Here is a 17,525-nt window from a genome sequence, read left to right on the forward strand (position 1 = left end):
CTAAGTGGTACTGTGCAAAAAGCCTTGATCACAAGAATTTTATGCTCTAGTTGCGGTGGGCATGACAAAAAAAACTAAGAAGAAATTAAAATAAGAAAAGCGTATTTAAAAATAGTTACTGATACTGATTTCAAAAGAATTTAATAACTTATGTACATTTTCACTGACTTCAATTTAACAAAAACATAGGCAGGCACAGGGCAACATCTTTAGAAAGTGATTCTTTTTCAAAAAAATGTTTTTAAAGGATTTTATTTTATTTATTTGAGAGAGAGTGAGGGAGAGAAAAAGCATGAGAGGGGGGAAGGACAGGAAAAAGCAGACTCCCTGCTGAGCAGGGAGCCCGAAGAGGAGCTTGATCTTATGACCCCGAGATCACAACCTGAGCCAAAGGCAGATGCTCAACCAACTGAGTCACCCAGGAGCCCCACAGGAAGTTATTCCTAAACCTGACAAATACAACCACCTGGGATCTTTCAGAAAATAGTTTTTCCTACCCCTAGGAATTCTGATTCATATCATGTGGGATTATAGCCTGTGAAAGTTTTTTTAAACCAGCATTAGGAGATAAAAATGTGAGCAAGACATACTTGTTGAACTTAACAACTATAGAGGAAATAATGAAGCGTATAAATTACCAGGACCTGTGAAGCGCATAAATTACCAGGATGAAAACTGCCATTAAAAAGTGATACAAAAAATCTGCAATGGATTTTAACAACATAAACATGGAATACTGCTTCTATTTCAGAAGAAATCAGATCTCATCACTGCATTAAAATACATTTATCATTTACTACTAAATATGAAATACACTATATGGAATTAGTAAACATTCTTACCTAAATTGGCATACATTACAAACAGATTGAAATATTGCTGTAAATGACGGCCATGCTCTGAAACTTCCCTTCTGAGGAGATTTAATACTGCTCTTAGTAAGTGATCGCTCAAGCTTAAGTTATCACATGCCTGTGAAGGATAAAATATTTTATTAGCAAGCAGATGGAGAAAGAATACTTCCCACATATGTTTGTATCACGATACGTTCATATATATGACTGCATTAGGCAGAAATATCAGGAAGGAAATTACTAAAAACAGTTGCTTATACAGAGACGGAAGCAGAGCTGGAAATTTCATTGTGGGTGTTACGGTTGTAACTGCAAAAAAAAAAAAAAAATCCACGTGTACAGTTTTATGCTAAATAGGCTACTTAAAAAATTCAAATTTAGGCATTATGAAAGTAAACCCTCCCTGAAAATATGTAATCTGAAGACTTACTATGTAAGTGCTAGTAACCAAAGAAGAAATTTTCCTTACATTCTGAAAGAACCCAATAATCATACTCATTGCTGTGAAATAATTTTAATAAACTCAATAATGTATGCATGCTTGCATATATATATGGCATCTGTGTTAAAAAGATGCATATGTTTAGTAATTTGATCTTGCAGCAAACAAAATTTACTTGTATTTCATTGTTAGAGAAAAGCTTTCAATTACCTGACCAGAAAGTCCAGGAGATGTAAATGATGAAGGACAAGGCCCATCTTGCAAAGAAAAATGTGCAATAAATACTATAAGTTTTGCAAATGCACCCCTCACTTCTGCACTAGGACACTCGAGGAGATATTCAGAGAAGCGATTTGAAACATTAAAAAGAACATTATGAGCAAACCAAAAACGCACATTTTTGCTATGACGGAGTAGAATGCACAGTGCATCATACCTAAAACAGAAAAATAAATGAATATCAACTTTTATTAATGTGCTTCTGTTTTGATTTCTATAGCGAAGCAACAGACTTCTATGAATCAAATAAAAAAGCAAGTTCTCTACAATTAAAGGTCATGGTTGATTGTAGTAAATCATCAGAACTGCTAGTCACAAAATGAATTCAATGAGAACTTGTACAGGTTGATGCAAATGTATTTTCAAATTACTTCCTGATGGGAGTGATCTTCTACTGTGAAAGATGCTGAAAACAGCCGTTTGATCAAAGTATTATAATGTCCTCCATATTTTTACAATTAGAAGTTTAAGACCATAAACACTTAAAAAAAAAATCTTCTATATTTTTAAACTAAAGTCAAATTCCATCTAGATAAAGCTTAAAACTTTCATGATGAAACAGAAAAAGATACAATTTAGTAGAAATAGGAGTCAATTTTTGACTAGAAAGCATACTAAGATTAAGCAATTTTAATATTCTTTTCAATATTACTACAAAATTTTTATCCTATGTTTCAAATAAGAGTCTCATGGCTAGGGAAAAATAAGCAGTGCAGTATTGATGCAAACCAACTCTGAGTATAATATGTATAAAATTCAGTCATGTACCAATCACTGGCAGGGCCACGGACAATTTTCTTGGTGTGAAATCCAGTGGTAAAGAGGAATCTAGCTGCGAGCTGAATACTAATCATAGTGATTTCTTCTGCTTCAGGCAACAAGTGATCTTGTCCTTTAAAAAAAAAATATATATAATCAGACAATTTAAATGTATGTATGTATTTATTTATTTTAAAGATTTTATTTATTTATTTGACAGAGAGAGACAGCCAGCGAGAGAGGGAACACAAGCAGGAGGAGTGGGGGAGGAAGAAGCAGGATCATAGGGGAGGAGCCTGATGTGGGGCTCGACCCCAGAATGCCCAGGATCATGCCCTGAGCCGAAGGCAGACGCTTAACGACTGAGCCACCCAGGCACCCCAATTTAAATGTATTTAAACAAACGCCCAATGTTAAAAAGATCTTTGCCAGAAGTAGTATTTAGTGCCTATCTTAGCCCTTTATCAAACCATGTTTCAAACTAATGTTGGAGTTAAATTGTTATAAATAAAAGCTCTTCTACGTTTCTAGATACTGTCACTACTCAAAAATACAGGTATCTTAGATATTTGACTTTAACATGATGAACTAAAAATGCTGACATAGGGATGCCTGTGTGGCTCAGTGGGTTAACTGTCTGCCTTTGACTCTGGTCAAATGATCCTGGGGTTCCGAGAGCAAGTCCTATATGAGGTTCTTGCTAGGCAGGGAGTCTGCTTTACCCTCTGCCTGCTCTGCCCCTCATTCCCCTCACATAATGGTCTCTCCCTCTCTCTGACAAATAACTAACTAACTAACTAAATACATAAATACCTTTAATAAAAATTAAAAAGCTGACAATTTTAAAATAAAATGAGGCTAATCGTTTNNCTGAAAAAAAAAAAAAAGATAAGGAAAGGTGAAGGATACTGAAGGAAACCTTCAGAAAGCTGAAGGAAAATATTAATATGCACTTATGGCTGATAAAAAATCCTGGAAGTGAAATAAAAATTACTCTTTATTGATAGGAAGCTAAATGCAGAAACTTACCTGGAGCAGGGCTTAGATAAATACCGTTACATGTAAGCAGTTTTTTCACAAACTGAAAATATTCTAAACTGTACTGCATTCGATTATGCATGAATTGCACATTTTGTTTTCGAACATTTCTCTCAATGGCTGGTGACATAATTTGATGGGGTCTTGTGATAGTAAGCTCTGATATATATCTTATCATCTCATCATCTTGGTCTATTGTGTCCATTCGTTCATAAAAAAGTATATAAGCATTCCACCATCTTTTCTGCCGCCTGTATGACATCCGCTTCATCATATGATCAAATACTTCTCCCATGTACTCTCCACCAAAACACTGGTTCTTCATTTCTTCATCATCATCCATTTTACATTCTGTTACATCTCCGTCATCAAATTTATACCAGTGATTTCTCTCACCATCTTTACCATTCCTTTGAATGATGTAAGAATAATAATGTCCTCCACTTGCTTGGCCACTGTGTACAAGCACACCCACAAGTCTGTATTTCGTGCTTCCTGCTGTCTCACTTTCAGACTGCTCAATCTGTTGTATCAACTGACTGTCTGGGTTTATATTATTTCCTTCCAGTTTTGCAACACCTGGTACTGTGTAAGGTTCCATATCCAGCTCTCGTGGAAATTCGAAATAATCATTGAATTTAATTGCACATTCTCTTTCCCAGTCATAGTCAAATCGTTTCAATTGGATAGCAAGAACAGGAGGCAACTTTTTAATCAGCAAGCGCTTTACTGTGTCAACCTACAATAAACAGTGAATATAAACAGGTGCTTCTATAACCCAAATAAAACATAAAAAAATTTAAAACTTTATGATCTGGATTTATTCAGAAATACATCAGTACATGATAATGAATACACAGATCATTTGGTTACTACTTTTTCAAAACATTTATACTGAGCCTAAAAATATGTAACTGTTGTCTCATGTTATGCAGAAATTAATGGCTACATGTTTCCACACTTCTACTTCTATCTGATCATGTTACTTTTCTGATGTTTATTTTTATGCTAATGAACAGAGAATGCTGGGAACAAACCTAAGAAATATTATACGTAATAAGAGCATCTAATACATATAGCATTTACGGCCACATAATATGCTAAATGCTACACACATATTAATGTATTTAATTCTCAGTGTTCTGAAAAACTCCTAACTCAAGGTCCACAGTTCAAAATATGGGGAGGAAGAGTGGCAGGATGTGTAAAAAACAGACTACCTTACAGGAAACTGTCTGAGACCTGTAGATAGCAGACAATATTGTGGCTTTAGAGATCATGATCTAAGTGGTGTTTAATGTCAGATTAATACGTAGTTAGGAGATGCGAGTAGGGCTCTGAAAAATAATTGTGTAATATCTATCTTCAAAGACATATTATCATCCCATCTCTAGCTGCTTATGTGACTGGAATAAAATTAATTGGTTGGGTTGGAAAAAACCGAATCCGGTGTTTAAAAAAAAAGTAAGTGGTTATGAAAATCTGATGTAACCAAATAAAATGAGTGATTCTAAACATATAGAGTAACCTGGAATATAAAAGAGAAACAGTGTTTTCTATTATCAGCCCTTCTGGTTTGAGGAATTCAATAGCAACTATGAAATCTAAAATGAATCATCCAAATGAAATGTTTTTTTCTAGTCCACCGGCTTTATTTTCTCTCAATAGTTTCCCAGACAAATCTTAACTTGTGACTGCCTCTCTGCCATAACTTAACAAAGCAGAGATAGAGTGGTAAATTTTGAGGTTGAACCAAGCAACTCTGACATCTTGCAGTTCTGTTAAACGTTATCATTGATTTTTAAAACCAGACAATACATACCTTTTTGTCACATTTTTCACATCGATATGCATTTGCACCTTCCAATAAATCTCCCTTGATATACTGTTCCAAAGAATCAAGAAGGTTTTGGTGATTTCTTATATCTACATTCAGAGTTGTAAAAGATTCTTCACACTCGTATCTAAAGATATTATTTTAAGAGACAAGCAAAAAGATTTATTCCTTAGGTTTCCAGTTATCCTTTAGTTGTAAAATTGATCCAAAATACATTTTTAGTCTTTATTATATCATTCAAATACATTAGCCAAAGTATTATTAGTAAGCTTATAGTTATCTTAAATAAATTTACAGTTATCACTTAGTTGTGTGGGCAATATATTAGGGGCCCAATCTCATGAACCCAAGATCAAGAAACTCATCCTTACTAAGCGAGGCAAGTGCCCCTATATTGGATTCTTTTTTTTTTTTTAAGATTTTATTTATTTATTTTAGATAGGAGTAAGAGAGAGAGAGAAAAGGAGCAGGGGGCAGAGGCAGAGAGAGAAGCACGCTCTCTGCTGAGCAGGGAGCCTAGCATGGGACTCAATCCCAGGACCCTGGGCTTATGACCTGAGCTGAAGGCAGAGAGTTATACTACTGAGCCACCCACGTACCCCATTAGATTCCTTATACATATTATTGCTTATCATCACCTTCATAAAAAACCTGCTAGAAAAAAAAAATCCACACCTATTTCACAGATAAGGAACTAGAGTGGAGATGGGAGGGGGGGCTATCAAAGAGTTGGTGCACTTGGGGCACCTGGGTGGCTCAGTTGGTTAAGCATCTGCCGTTGGCTCAGATCATGATCGCAGCATTCTGGGATCAAGCCCTACTTCCGGCTCCCTCTCACACTTCCCTTGCTTGTGTTCCCTCTCTCGCTGTCTCTGTCAAATAAATAAATAAAATCTTAAAAAAAAAAAAGTTGGTGTAGTTCTTGAGGAAAAGTGGTCATCTGAAGTTATACTTGTTTGACCTCACTGGTTAGGTTCTTTATATTCTCTCATACTGCTTGCTACCTTATATATTTAAGTAGTAATTTATGGGGGTGTGTGAAGCCTGCTTAAGATCCTCTCTCCCTGGTGTGCCCAGGTGCCTTAGCTGGTTAAGCCTTCAGCTTACATAAAATTGGAACAATAAAAACCTTAATTAGCACTTACCTATGGGGGCACCCTTGGCAAATCTTCTGATCAGCAAAGGAACCTCCCAGGACTTGACTTAGTATAGCTGGATGTCCTAAAGCTTTTAGAGCTTCATCTAAACTATCCACCAAAGAATTAAAAAACTCTAAGGCATCATGTTGTTCACGAAGATTAACAGGTTCACCCCAAAGCCTGAGGGAAAAAAAAAAACAGAATAAAGCTAAGAACTACACTATGCCCCTAGAATACCTATATTTTACTTTTCATAACCACAACAAAAATGTCAGAAACGTAAGCTGAGCCTTTATTCATATAGGAAGCGGAAATAAAGCAATAAACACTATCTACTGAGTAGCAATGGTAGTGGAAGTGAAGTTCACAGTAAAAACTGTACTCCATTATCAAAGAATTACCATGACATTATGGGTAGCAGACTTTAAAAATGGCATCTGAAAAAAAAAAAAAGAATGATGTCTTCTATATGAAACACGGATTTTGGGCATTTTGAATTCAAGTAAAGAACATTAACATGCAGAAAGAAAACCCATTCTTTTTTTTTTTTTTTTTTTAAAGATTTTATTTATTTATGTGACAGCAAGAAGCAGGCTCCCAGCCGAGGAGCCTGATGTGGGACTCAATCCCGGAACGCCAGGATCACGCCCTGAGCCGAAGGCAGACGCTTAACGACTGCGCTACCCAGGCACCGCAGAAAACCCATTCTTAAATGGTTGTTGTAAGTTACTACTACCCTGACATTTAGTTTTGTTTAAATCTTCCATGCCATATTGCAAAGTTCACAATCATTTATTCTTAAAGTGATTTTTCCAAATGAAAAAGGGAAAGCTTTGTCCTGTTCTAGAGTAATTTCCAGTAATCTAAATGAATTTATGATTCAGTCCAGGTCTGCCTGGCTGGCTTAGTCAATAGAGCACGCAACTCCTGATTTCAGGGTTGTGAGCTTGAGCCCCGAATTGCGAGTAGTTTACTTAAAAGAAATTAAGACAACAACAAAAAATTTAGGCCAACAGATCCTGAGAAGACAAAATACCAAGTGTATGAACAAAAAATGAGAACTGTTGTTGCTAATAGCCAAGTTATGGATGGTATTAGTAACATTTAAAAAAAAAGATTTTATTTATTTATTTGACACAGACAGCCAGCAAGAGAGGGAACACAAGCAGGGGGAGTGGGAGAGGAAGAAGCAGGCTCCCAGTGCAGGAGCCTGATGTGGGGCTCAATCCCAGAACACCAGGATCACGCCCTGAGCCAAAGGCAGATGCTTAACGACTGAGCCACCCAGATGCCCCAGATGGTATTAGTAACATTTAATGGTTACAGAATAATAATATACATAGAGAATAAAACATATTTTCAGCAAAACATGGTAAAATGTTAAATTTGGTAAGATATTTATTTAAGATATCTTTCGTGTGTGGTATGCTTTTACCATTTAAAAAACTAGCTGCTTATTTTTTATTTTTAGATGATTATTTTTGAAAAATTAATTTTAAATTTATATTTAAATTTAATTTAAATAAAAAACATTCACTCTTTTTGGAGCACAGTATTTACATTACGAAATGCACAGTTTTGTAATGACCACCACAATCAATATATCAGAACCATACCTCCGTCCTCACCTCCCACACCACATCTCCTAATGCTACCATGTTAGTAGTCAAACCCTTCCATAGTCTTAATTTCTAGAAATGAAATTCTCTCATTTTTTTATAGTATTGAGCTGAAGTACTGTTTTTCAAAGTTACTTTGAGTTTGCTCTTTCAACTTTTCTGGCATTAGTGTCTGGATCACTAACAGTTTTTTCCTACCATTTTGTTTTTATTTTTTAAATTTTTATTTTTTAAAAAGATCTTATTTATTTGAGAAAGCATGACAAAGATAGTGAGAAAGCACAAATGGGAGGGGAGTGGGAGAGGGAGAAGCAGACTCCCCACTGAGCAGGGAGCCCAACTAGGAACTCGATCCCAAGACCCTGGGATTATGACCTGAGCTAGAGGCAGATGCTTAACCGACTAAGCACTCAGGTGCTCGTACGATTTGGTTTTTAAAAACAATTTTGAGGTAACTGTAGAATCACAAAGAGTTCTAAAAAATAACACAAAATATGCTCTCTGTGCCTTATGCACAGTTACCCCCAATGGTAACATCTTACAAATCTATAGAATAATATCACTATCAGGTACTGATACTGGTACAAGTTCTAGTGTTACTAAGATTTCTACAGGCTTACTTCTATTCTACTTCTATCTGTATGGTATTTAGCTTTATGAAATTTTGTAACTTCTGTGTATTTGTGTATCTACCTTTGTCAAGATACAGAACAGTTGCCATCATAAGGATCTCACAAGCATTCATTCTACAATCACACCCATCTACCTGCCACTCATTCCCAACCTCTGGCAAACACTAGCCTGTCTTTCATTTCTTAAACTTTGTCATTTCAAACATTTTAGTTGGAGAGAATTATATAGTAGGTAGCCTTTTGGAGTTGGCCTTTTTTACTCACCAAAATGCTGAGATTCACCAAAGTTGCTGCATGTACCGAGTTCATTGTTTTTTAGTATCTAAATGGGTATACCAATTCATTTAACTACTGAGCTGTGGAAGAACATCTTGGTTATTCCCAGTCTGGGGCTACTCAGAGCTGCTCTGAATATCTATGTGCAAGTTTTGGTGTCAACCTAAAATTTCTTTTCTCTGCACTACTGGATTATATAAGAAACTGCGAAATTGCTTTCTAGGATAGTCAAATTATTTTATATTCACACCAGTAACAGGTGATCCCATTTCTCAGTACCCTAGCCAGTATTTGGTGTTGCCACATTTATTTTACCAATCCCATACAAGTACTGATCTCACATATGCTTTCATCTCTTTAATTCACAGCATTAAATTTAAATTTGATTTCTTGCATGGTGCAGATAATTGAGGGTTGTTTTTTAATCTCATCTAACAATCTGTGGCTTTTAATTGGACCAATTTCATTTTATAATATATAACTGAATTTAGGCATATTATCCTATTATTTTGTTTGTGTATCAGTTTTTCCTTCTCTTTTGGGAATTATTTAATTATATTTTTCTACTTCAACGAATCTGTTGGCTGTTTACATGTTATTTTTTAGTGTTTGCTCTATAAATAGTAATAACTCATCATGTAGAGTTTTTTCTTTTTTTAAAGATTTTATTTATTTGACAGACAGAGAGACAGCCAGCGAGAGTGGGAACACAGGGGGAGTGGGAGAGGAAGAAGCAGGCTCCCAGCAGAAGAGCCTGATGTGCGGCTTGATCCCAGAACGCTGGGATCACGCCATGAGCTGAAGGCAGACACTTAACCACTAAGTCACCCATGTGCCCCTAGAGTTTATTTTTTGACATTCATATAACATACAGAAGCGAGGTACCTGAGTGTCTCAGGTTAAGTGTGTGCCTTCAGCTCAGGTCATGATCTCACCGTCCTGGGATCTAATCCCATATCAAGAGTCCTGCTTCACATTCCCTGCTCAATGGGAAGTCTGCTGCTCCCTCTCCCTCTGCCTTTCTCCTTGCTCATACTCTCTTTCTCTCTCTCGAATAAATAAAATCTTTAAAAAACAAAAACAGAGACGACTCGAGGCCAAATAATGGCCTTTATTTTTCTCTTTGTTATAAATGTTAAATGTGTTACATTAATAATATATCGAATGATTTCCTTTTCATTATTATTTTTGCTTTCCATATTTATACAAACTAAATCATAAAAGAAAAACAGAATACTGTGAGTACACATTATTTCACATTTCTGATATTCTTCTTTTATTTGTGAAATTCCCAATTTTCTCTGGTAAATTATCCCCCTCCAGCGGAACTTTGTGAGGAAATTCTTCGCATATATCCCTTTGCGAATGAAGGTACTTGTTTCCCTTTCACTACTTGAGAATATTCTAGCCAGAAATAGAATGCTGCGATATTTTCTTGTTTATTAGTTAGTGTTATACCAAGAAATCACTGCAAAATCTAACGTATTCTGCCTTTGTTTATATTTTATAAATTTATTTCTTAGTTTACATATTTAATCCATTTGGGGTCAATATTAATACATATGATTTAAGGTTATGGTCAAATAGTTAAAGACTGAAAGCTTTTTTCTAAGATCAGGAAAGAGGGAGGGATTCCTTATTTCTTCATAGAATTGGAAGGTCTATTAGCCAATAACAACTGGCAAATTAAGAAACATAAGTATCTAAACTGGAAATACTAAAGATTCCACAAACACTGAAAGAATTCAAGGCACAAATTCAGCAAAGTTGCAAGATATAAAAATCAACATGTAAAAATCAGTATGGGGGATTATTACTGATGCATAGAGAATTTCAGTTTAGAAAAAAATGAAAGAAAAAGGTCCTGGATTTCAGTGATGGTGCACAAAATGTAAATGTACTCAATGCCAATGAATTGTACACCAAAAACCATTTAAAATGCTTGTTTATGTCATACACATTTTAGAACAATAAGAAAATAATGCATTAGAGTGGAAACCTGAAAAATGAAAAATAGGTAAAAGGGCTATCCTCAAATTTTAAAAATTTTGTGCATTAAAGGAACTACCAAGACAGTGAAAAGCAAATCGACAGAATGGGAGAAAATATCTGTACATCACTTATCTGTAAGTGCCTACTACAGTGATTATACAAAGAACTCTTCATAACACAGTAGCAAATAGACATGGAGAAAGTACTTGAATAGACACTTTCCTTAAAGCAAAATAACAAAACAATAAATACATTGAGCTATTCAACACTATTATTCATGACGGAAATGCAAATTAAAACCACAATAAGGTATCACTCGACACCAATTAGGAAGGCTATCACAAAAACAAATGGAAAAAAGAGAAAAGGAAAACACAAAAAATGAAAAAAAAAATACTGATTGTTAAAAAACCGCAACCATCAAATTTTGGTGGTGGCAAAGTAAAATGACATAAAGGACATGGAACAGTTTGGTTGCTCTTGAAAGATAAGCAGAATGACCATATGACCCAGCACCTACACTGCTCACATATATACCAATGAAATAAAAATGTAATCTCATACAAAAACTCATATAACATGAATGGTGATAGAAGCACTATTCAAATTACCAAAAGAAAGAAACCACTGAAATGTCCATCTATTGATGAAAGAAACAAACTGTGTGGACTATCCATCCACACAATGGACTATCATTTCAGCCATGAAACGCAGTCCTGATACAAGCTAAAAAATGGATGAAAACATTATTTATTGCTTTGTGAAAGAAGCTGGATGAAAAATGCCATATTACATAATTAAAAATACATGAAATAATGAAAATGGGCAAATTCATATAGAAAGAACATTAATTTTTTGTTGTTGATGTGTCAGAAGAAGGGAAAACAGGAATAGCATTTTGAATGCATTAAACTGGCACTGAATTGTACATTTTTAAATAGTTATGATTCATGATGGTGAATTTCATGTTATGTGTCTAGAATATAGGTAGCATAAAAGTGCAGACAAATTGTGAGGTCTCCCATTAAATGGAGAAAGTAACTGTGAAGACAAAAACATATTTAAGTACAAATACATTACAAATTTAGTAAACACGTAATTCAAGAGCAAAACTAACCATCTACATATCCTGCTATGTATGTAGAAATATATAGATACATAATACATACACACATGTACAAACAACTGGATGAAAGATTTTCAGATAAAAATTAGAAATACAGTAGCATAGTAATTTGGAAAAACAAGCAATGTTGACTAGACTATTGAATAAAATCTTGAGTCAGACACAAGATAACTTAGGAAAAACAAAATACTGAAATAGCTAGAGTGGAGAGAAAGGTCTATGCAGGTGATAAAACTAAAAGAGCATAGATCTTGAAAGAAATAGTATACATGCAAATCAGTCTTTTGACCTAGATGAACACTTCAATTTGTGTAAGACAAAAATTTATATATTGATAGTGTGATTTTAGTTCATATATATACACAAATCTATCATACAGAGATCTACATATATACACATAGAACTATCAGCCAACTGCAGTAGATGGGTTCTGATCCTGAATTAAAAAAAAACCACACTATTAAGAAAAATTAAACAACTTGGTAAATTTAAACCGTAACTTCAATATATTGATATTACAGAGTTTTTATTTAGGTGTGGTGATATCATGCTTATGCTTATTTTAAAAAGAGATACATAAATGAAAAAGCTACATATATTATATGTATATATAATGTCTAAGTTATGTTTCAGTTGAGAATTGCTGAATCCAAGAGATGACTACATATTAGCACTCTGTTTTTGCAGAAGTTTTTCCCAATAAAAAGTTAATTACATCTTAAAACTAAAGAATACAGCCTGCCTCCCTTTATATGGTAATTCTTATGTCCTTCCAGCAAGACAAAGATAAAGAAAAAAACTAAGAAGGGCGTTAGAATATCACCATTGTTTAAATATTAAATAACAATACATTGTTACATATACACAAATTTAAACTTAATATACTGAAATTTTTATAAAATCAAAATTATCATCCACCCACAATATACCTGAACTGTTTCCAAAATCCTCTGGGCACATAGTATTGTAGTCGGGAAGCAGCTAAATGACCAAAGATGACTTGAAGATGTCGTAGGACACCAATATTGTATTCTTTCCTATCTTCGGTCTTACTCAAAGCTGGTTTGTCTTCAAATTGATGAGGATATCCAAATACATCATCTCGGGGATCAACATTACTCTAAAGACCAAAAAACAAACAAACAAACAAAAAAACAAAAAAACACAAAACACCAAAACCAAAAACAAATAAAGAAAAACCCATCATTGATGAGCTAATCTAACTTTAGAAGTTGAGACAAATAAAATCAGTGAATGAATGATCTGCATTACTTTACATTTCATGTTTCCAAAGCACACAACTTTCAATTTACAGTATTAGTGCTTATTCCTATAATTTCACAGATGAGTTATCATTTAAAAATCATAAAAGAATAATCCTGAGGGGTGCCTGGGTGACAGTTAAGTGTCCAACTCTTGTTTTTGCCTCAGGTCATGATCTCAAGCCCTGCATTATGCTCTGCACTCAGCGGGAGTCTGCTTAATATTCTCTCCCTCTTTCCTTCCTGTTCATGCTGTTTTTCTCTCTCTAAAATAAATTAATAAAACTTAAAAAAAAAGAAGAGGAAGAACGGGAAGGGGAAGAGGAAGAAGAAGAATCCTGAACATCCACTGGGTATAGTATAAGAAAAAAAGATTTAATATTCAGTAGCCTAGATTGAGATAAATGAATATTTGTTATAAATAACTTTTGAGGAAATAAGTTAGCCTTTCCAGGATTCATTTTCTTCCAGAGATAATGAATTCTTCACAGATTATATGAAATAATTTATGTGGATTAATAAATACAATTAAAGCTACCTTTGGTAAAAACAGCATTGACAAAAGCTCTGAAGGTCTTAATCATACTATACAGCAAAATTTAGTTGTTTTACAGAGCACTGAACACCGTTTTATATTGTTTGCTCTGTGTCAGAAGCTTATGACAGAAGTAGACAACACTCAGTTCTTGCCACTGAGAAGGTCACACTCTAGGAAAGCAACATAGTAAACAGACCACCACAATGTATTTTTCAAACACTGTAAAGCATAGGGTTATCAAGTAGCAAAAGAAATTTGGCATCTTGTCCAAATTTTCTGCATTTTGCCAGTATGGTTAGCCTATCTATTTATGTTTAATTCATCATCCTACCAGTAATATGAACAAAGCAAAACTAAGATTTATATCCCAGTTTTCTCTGAAACACTGGTTCTTAACCAGGTACTGGTGTGGGCACCTCATATGGGGATTCTTAAAAAAACAAATAAATAAAATAAACATATCCAGATACTAATGCCTGGATGGTGTAATTTGTCAAATATGAGAAGAGTGCAGGCAGCTGAATGTTGCAGAATCTCCATGACCACTAGACAGCCAAACTAGTTTTGGTCACCGAAGGCAAGAACTATAGGAATGGGGGAAAAACCACTTACTACAATTAGAGTATTTTCTGTCTTCTCTATTAATTCCTATGAACTTGTGTAAAGGAAAAAGGAGAAGAAAAATAAACACAGTTTGATATAAACAATAACTAAAAGTTAAGTCCTTCATATTAATGTATAAAGAGCTACATCTTAGTTTTACATACTCTGATTTGCCACTAACACACAACTTTCTGATGTTCTGTACTGGATACTCCTGGTAGCATGGCCACATCCCTACTATTTACTAGTATTGTTAACAGGATCATATAGTATTATTATTTAAAGTAGCAAACAAGTTTGGTTTTATATTAGGAAAAAATCATAATATGAGAACAATATTAAGAGTATTCTAAGAATAAGCGTAGGTGGTGAAACTGATAAATAATATAAAAGGAAAAAGAGAACAATATACCTCAAAAGATAAAAAAATAAAAATATAAATTATTTAAAAATAAAAGATATTTACTTTATAACACTGCATTTTACTTACCACACTGCACAAAACATGATTACATTAACTGCTGCTTTGAAGAACAAACAGAAAAGTTGTAATAAAGATTATCAACTTCAGTTGAAAGTCTGTTAGATAATAAGCACTATGATATGCCAGAGATAGTAGCTCAAAGATTCTTGTCCTGTCATCAAAAGCAGTTCAAAAAAGTCCTACAAGAAAAATAATATTCTAAGAGAAAAAAAGAGTATCTGGTAATCAAGTCTTTGAAACACAGAAAAAATAAAATGGAAGATTTACCTCACTGTCCTGCTTCTCATCACCGAACATATCATCATCTACATCACTACCTGTGCCTTCCACAGCCAGAATACTGTTTCTGATAGAAGGAATCATGTATAGCTGTTGGATCACAGAGTTCATGTAACAAGTAGCACCAGCATTTTTGAGTCCCACAAATCCTTTCGATGGGCGGGGTCCAACAGGTGGCAGATACTCCCACTCAGTAAGAGCTTCACAAGCTGAAAGAAGAAAAGATCCTCATAAGACGATAATAATGACTCTGTCTGCTGGCCACTGTGTTATGGTGATAAGTTAATATTAGCAATAATTCCATCAGTACTACAGCCATCTGTAACTGGTGCTCCAAATTTTTATTTCAGTACCATCATACAGATCCTTTCTAAGAACTACTGAGTCCGCATTTTACTGATGCTGCTTCTATGACCATCTGCTAAAGTCATATAAGACAGTATAATACTAAATTTCTTTGTGTAAACTATGAGTGAAAACTGCTTTGCCTATGCCCACAATTTTATTTTGAGGAATTTCAAAGGTCTGTTAGAGCCATAAATCACTTTATATCCTCCATCACCTTCTATAAATTGAAAATAATCTGAACATCAAGCACTATCTGGGAAACAGATTACATAAATCAAGAATATACTAAATTGCAAATTATATGGCCAATAAGTAGAATGAGATGGATCTTTATGTGCCATTAGATTTTTATTGAATGCAGAACTAAATAAAAGAAAGTGAAGAATGCTGTATGCAGTATAACCGAATTTGTGTTAAAAAGAAAAAAATTTAGGGGCGCCTCGGTGGCTCAGATGGTTGAGCGTCCGACTCTGTTTCGGTTTGTTATGATCTCAGGGTTGTGAGATCCAGCCCCATACAGGGCTCTGCACTAAGTGCGGAGTGTGCTTGGGATTCTCTTCCTTTGCCTCTCCCCCTGCTTGTATGTGTGTGTGTTCTCTCTTACATAAACAAAAAACCTTAAAAAAAAAAAAAAGAAAAATTCTAAACAGACAAACAGATATACAAATTGCATATGCATACACAATTTCTGAAACAGGAATATGGAATTGGAAGGAAGTTTAGTACCTTTGGTCTTAAGTCTTCTTCTATATGTGAATGAAATAACCATACAATTCATAAGCTACATAAATTTAGAGAAACAAAACTAAGTTTTTAAACATCTATGTAGATTCCACAGTACCAAAAAATATAACTTTTGTCTAGAAACTCTAAAAATTTGAATGAAAAGTTTCTTATACTCTGAAAGACAAGAAAACGAAGATAATTTCAGATGTTCTTAAAGGTTACTCTTGATGTACTCATGCATTAGTTCCGTATGTTGTATTAGCAAACCCACGGTCTGCTCTTAAATAGATTTTATGTTCTTATTTACTCTAATTTTTATTAATTATTCCCTTCTCTTTGAGTTTAGTTCTAATAAGAGCCAAAGACAGCTTTCAATGGAATAAGACTAATGTGGCATTAAGTGAGAACATAATAAAATGCACGTGATATCTTTTCACACTGTAATCTTCAAAAGTTTAACTTTTTTAAAACTCACATTAAGATAACTTTGCCTGATTTGAGAGTGAGGGCCTGCATCTCTCTCCATTCATAGACTTTCTTTTTTAATTCTTTGTATTTTTAGTTTTAAATACTAAGGAGCATCAAATTTGGCTTCTTGAGTTTAAATTTTATTTTATATTTGATGAAACAGAACATTTTGCCAAATTACTTGGAACACCTATATAAAGGCATTTAAATATAACTGGAGAATTTTCATTTGTAAGGCTCTGTGCTTATCATAGTCTGTTTTTGAGTATTTAGAATGGTCTTAATTACATTTGATTATTAAAATTATTAAACTAGTAAGTAGTTGCTAAAAACACACACACACGAAACATTTTGTAAAAGAAAAAACACCCCAGAATTTTAAACATGGAGATATCCGAACGAACAAAACAACTTTGTAAGTTACAATACTTACTAGTTATTGCTGTGCCTATGTAATACATTTCAGTCAAACAGTCTACTATTTGTTTGAGGTTCCTTACACAGCCAACAGCTAATGCTACAAGTAGTTCAAAACCAGCATTGATGGTAGCAGGTGAACTACAGACTGGGATAGCCTGCTCAGCTGGCAGTTCTCCATTTCTCATACATTGCAAGTAAACTTTGGAAGCCGGAAAGATGAAATCATCAATTAATTCCTAAAGAGTTGAAAAAACAGATCACATATTATTAGCAATAATATATATTCTAGGAAAAAGTGTACCTTGGAAGGAAATCTTTTTATATTTATTTGAGAAAATACACCTGTTTATATTTTACATTAAATTTGGATTCTCAAATAATAAAATGAAATTCTATTTCACACT

The 17,525-nt window shown here is 34.2% G+C and overlaps 1 protein-coding gene across 1 annotated transcript in view; it reads right to left on the reverse strand.

Annotated features, from left to right (window-relative positions):
• LOC103680202 (probable ubiquitin carboxyl-terminal hydrolase FAF-X) overlaps positions 1-17,525 on the reverse strand; it is a gene marked incomplete at its 5' end in the record, with an annotated part of 112,629 nt that overhangs the window by 12,328 nt on the left and 82,776 nt on the right. Inside the window, 9 exons of the mRNA XM_040636049.1 lie at positions 843-972; positions 1,507-1,732; positions 2,344-2,467; positions 3,364-4,111; positions 5,195-5,336; positions 6,355-6,528; positions 12,923-13,113; positions 15,148-15,368; positions 17,135-17,357. Coding sequence (XP_040491983.1) covers positions 843-972; positions 1,507-1,732; positions 2,344-2,467; positions 3,364-4,111; positions 5,195-5,336; positions 6,355-6,528; positions 12,923-13,113; positions 15,148-15,368; positions 17,135-17,357 — 2,179 coding nt within the window. The remainder of the gene's footprint in view (positions 1-842; positions 973-1,506; positions 1,733-2,343; positions 2,468-3,363; positions 4,112-5,194; positions 5,337-6,354; positions 6,529-12,922; positions 13,114-15,147; positions 15,369-17,134; positions 17,358-17,525) is intronic.

Source organism: Ursus maritimus (assembly GCF_017311325.1).
Source record: "Ursus maritimus isolate PB19 chromosome Y unlocalized genomic scaffold, ASM1731132v1 scaffold_Y2, whole genome shotgun sequence".
In the NCBI taxonomy this organism is placed as follows: Eukaryota; Metazoa; Chordata; class Mammalia; order Carnivora; family Ursidae; genus Ursus; species Ursus maritimus.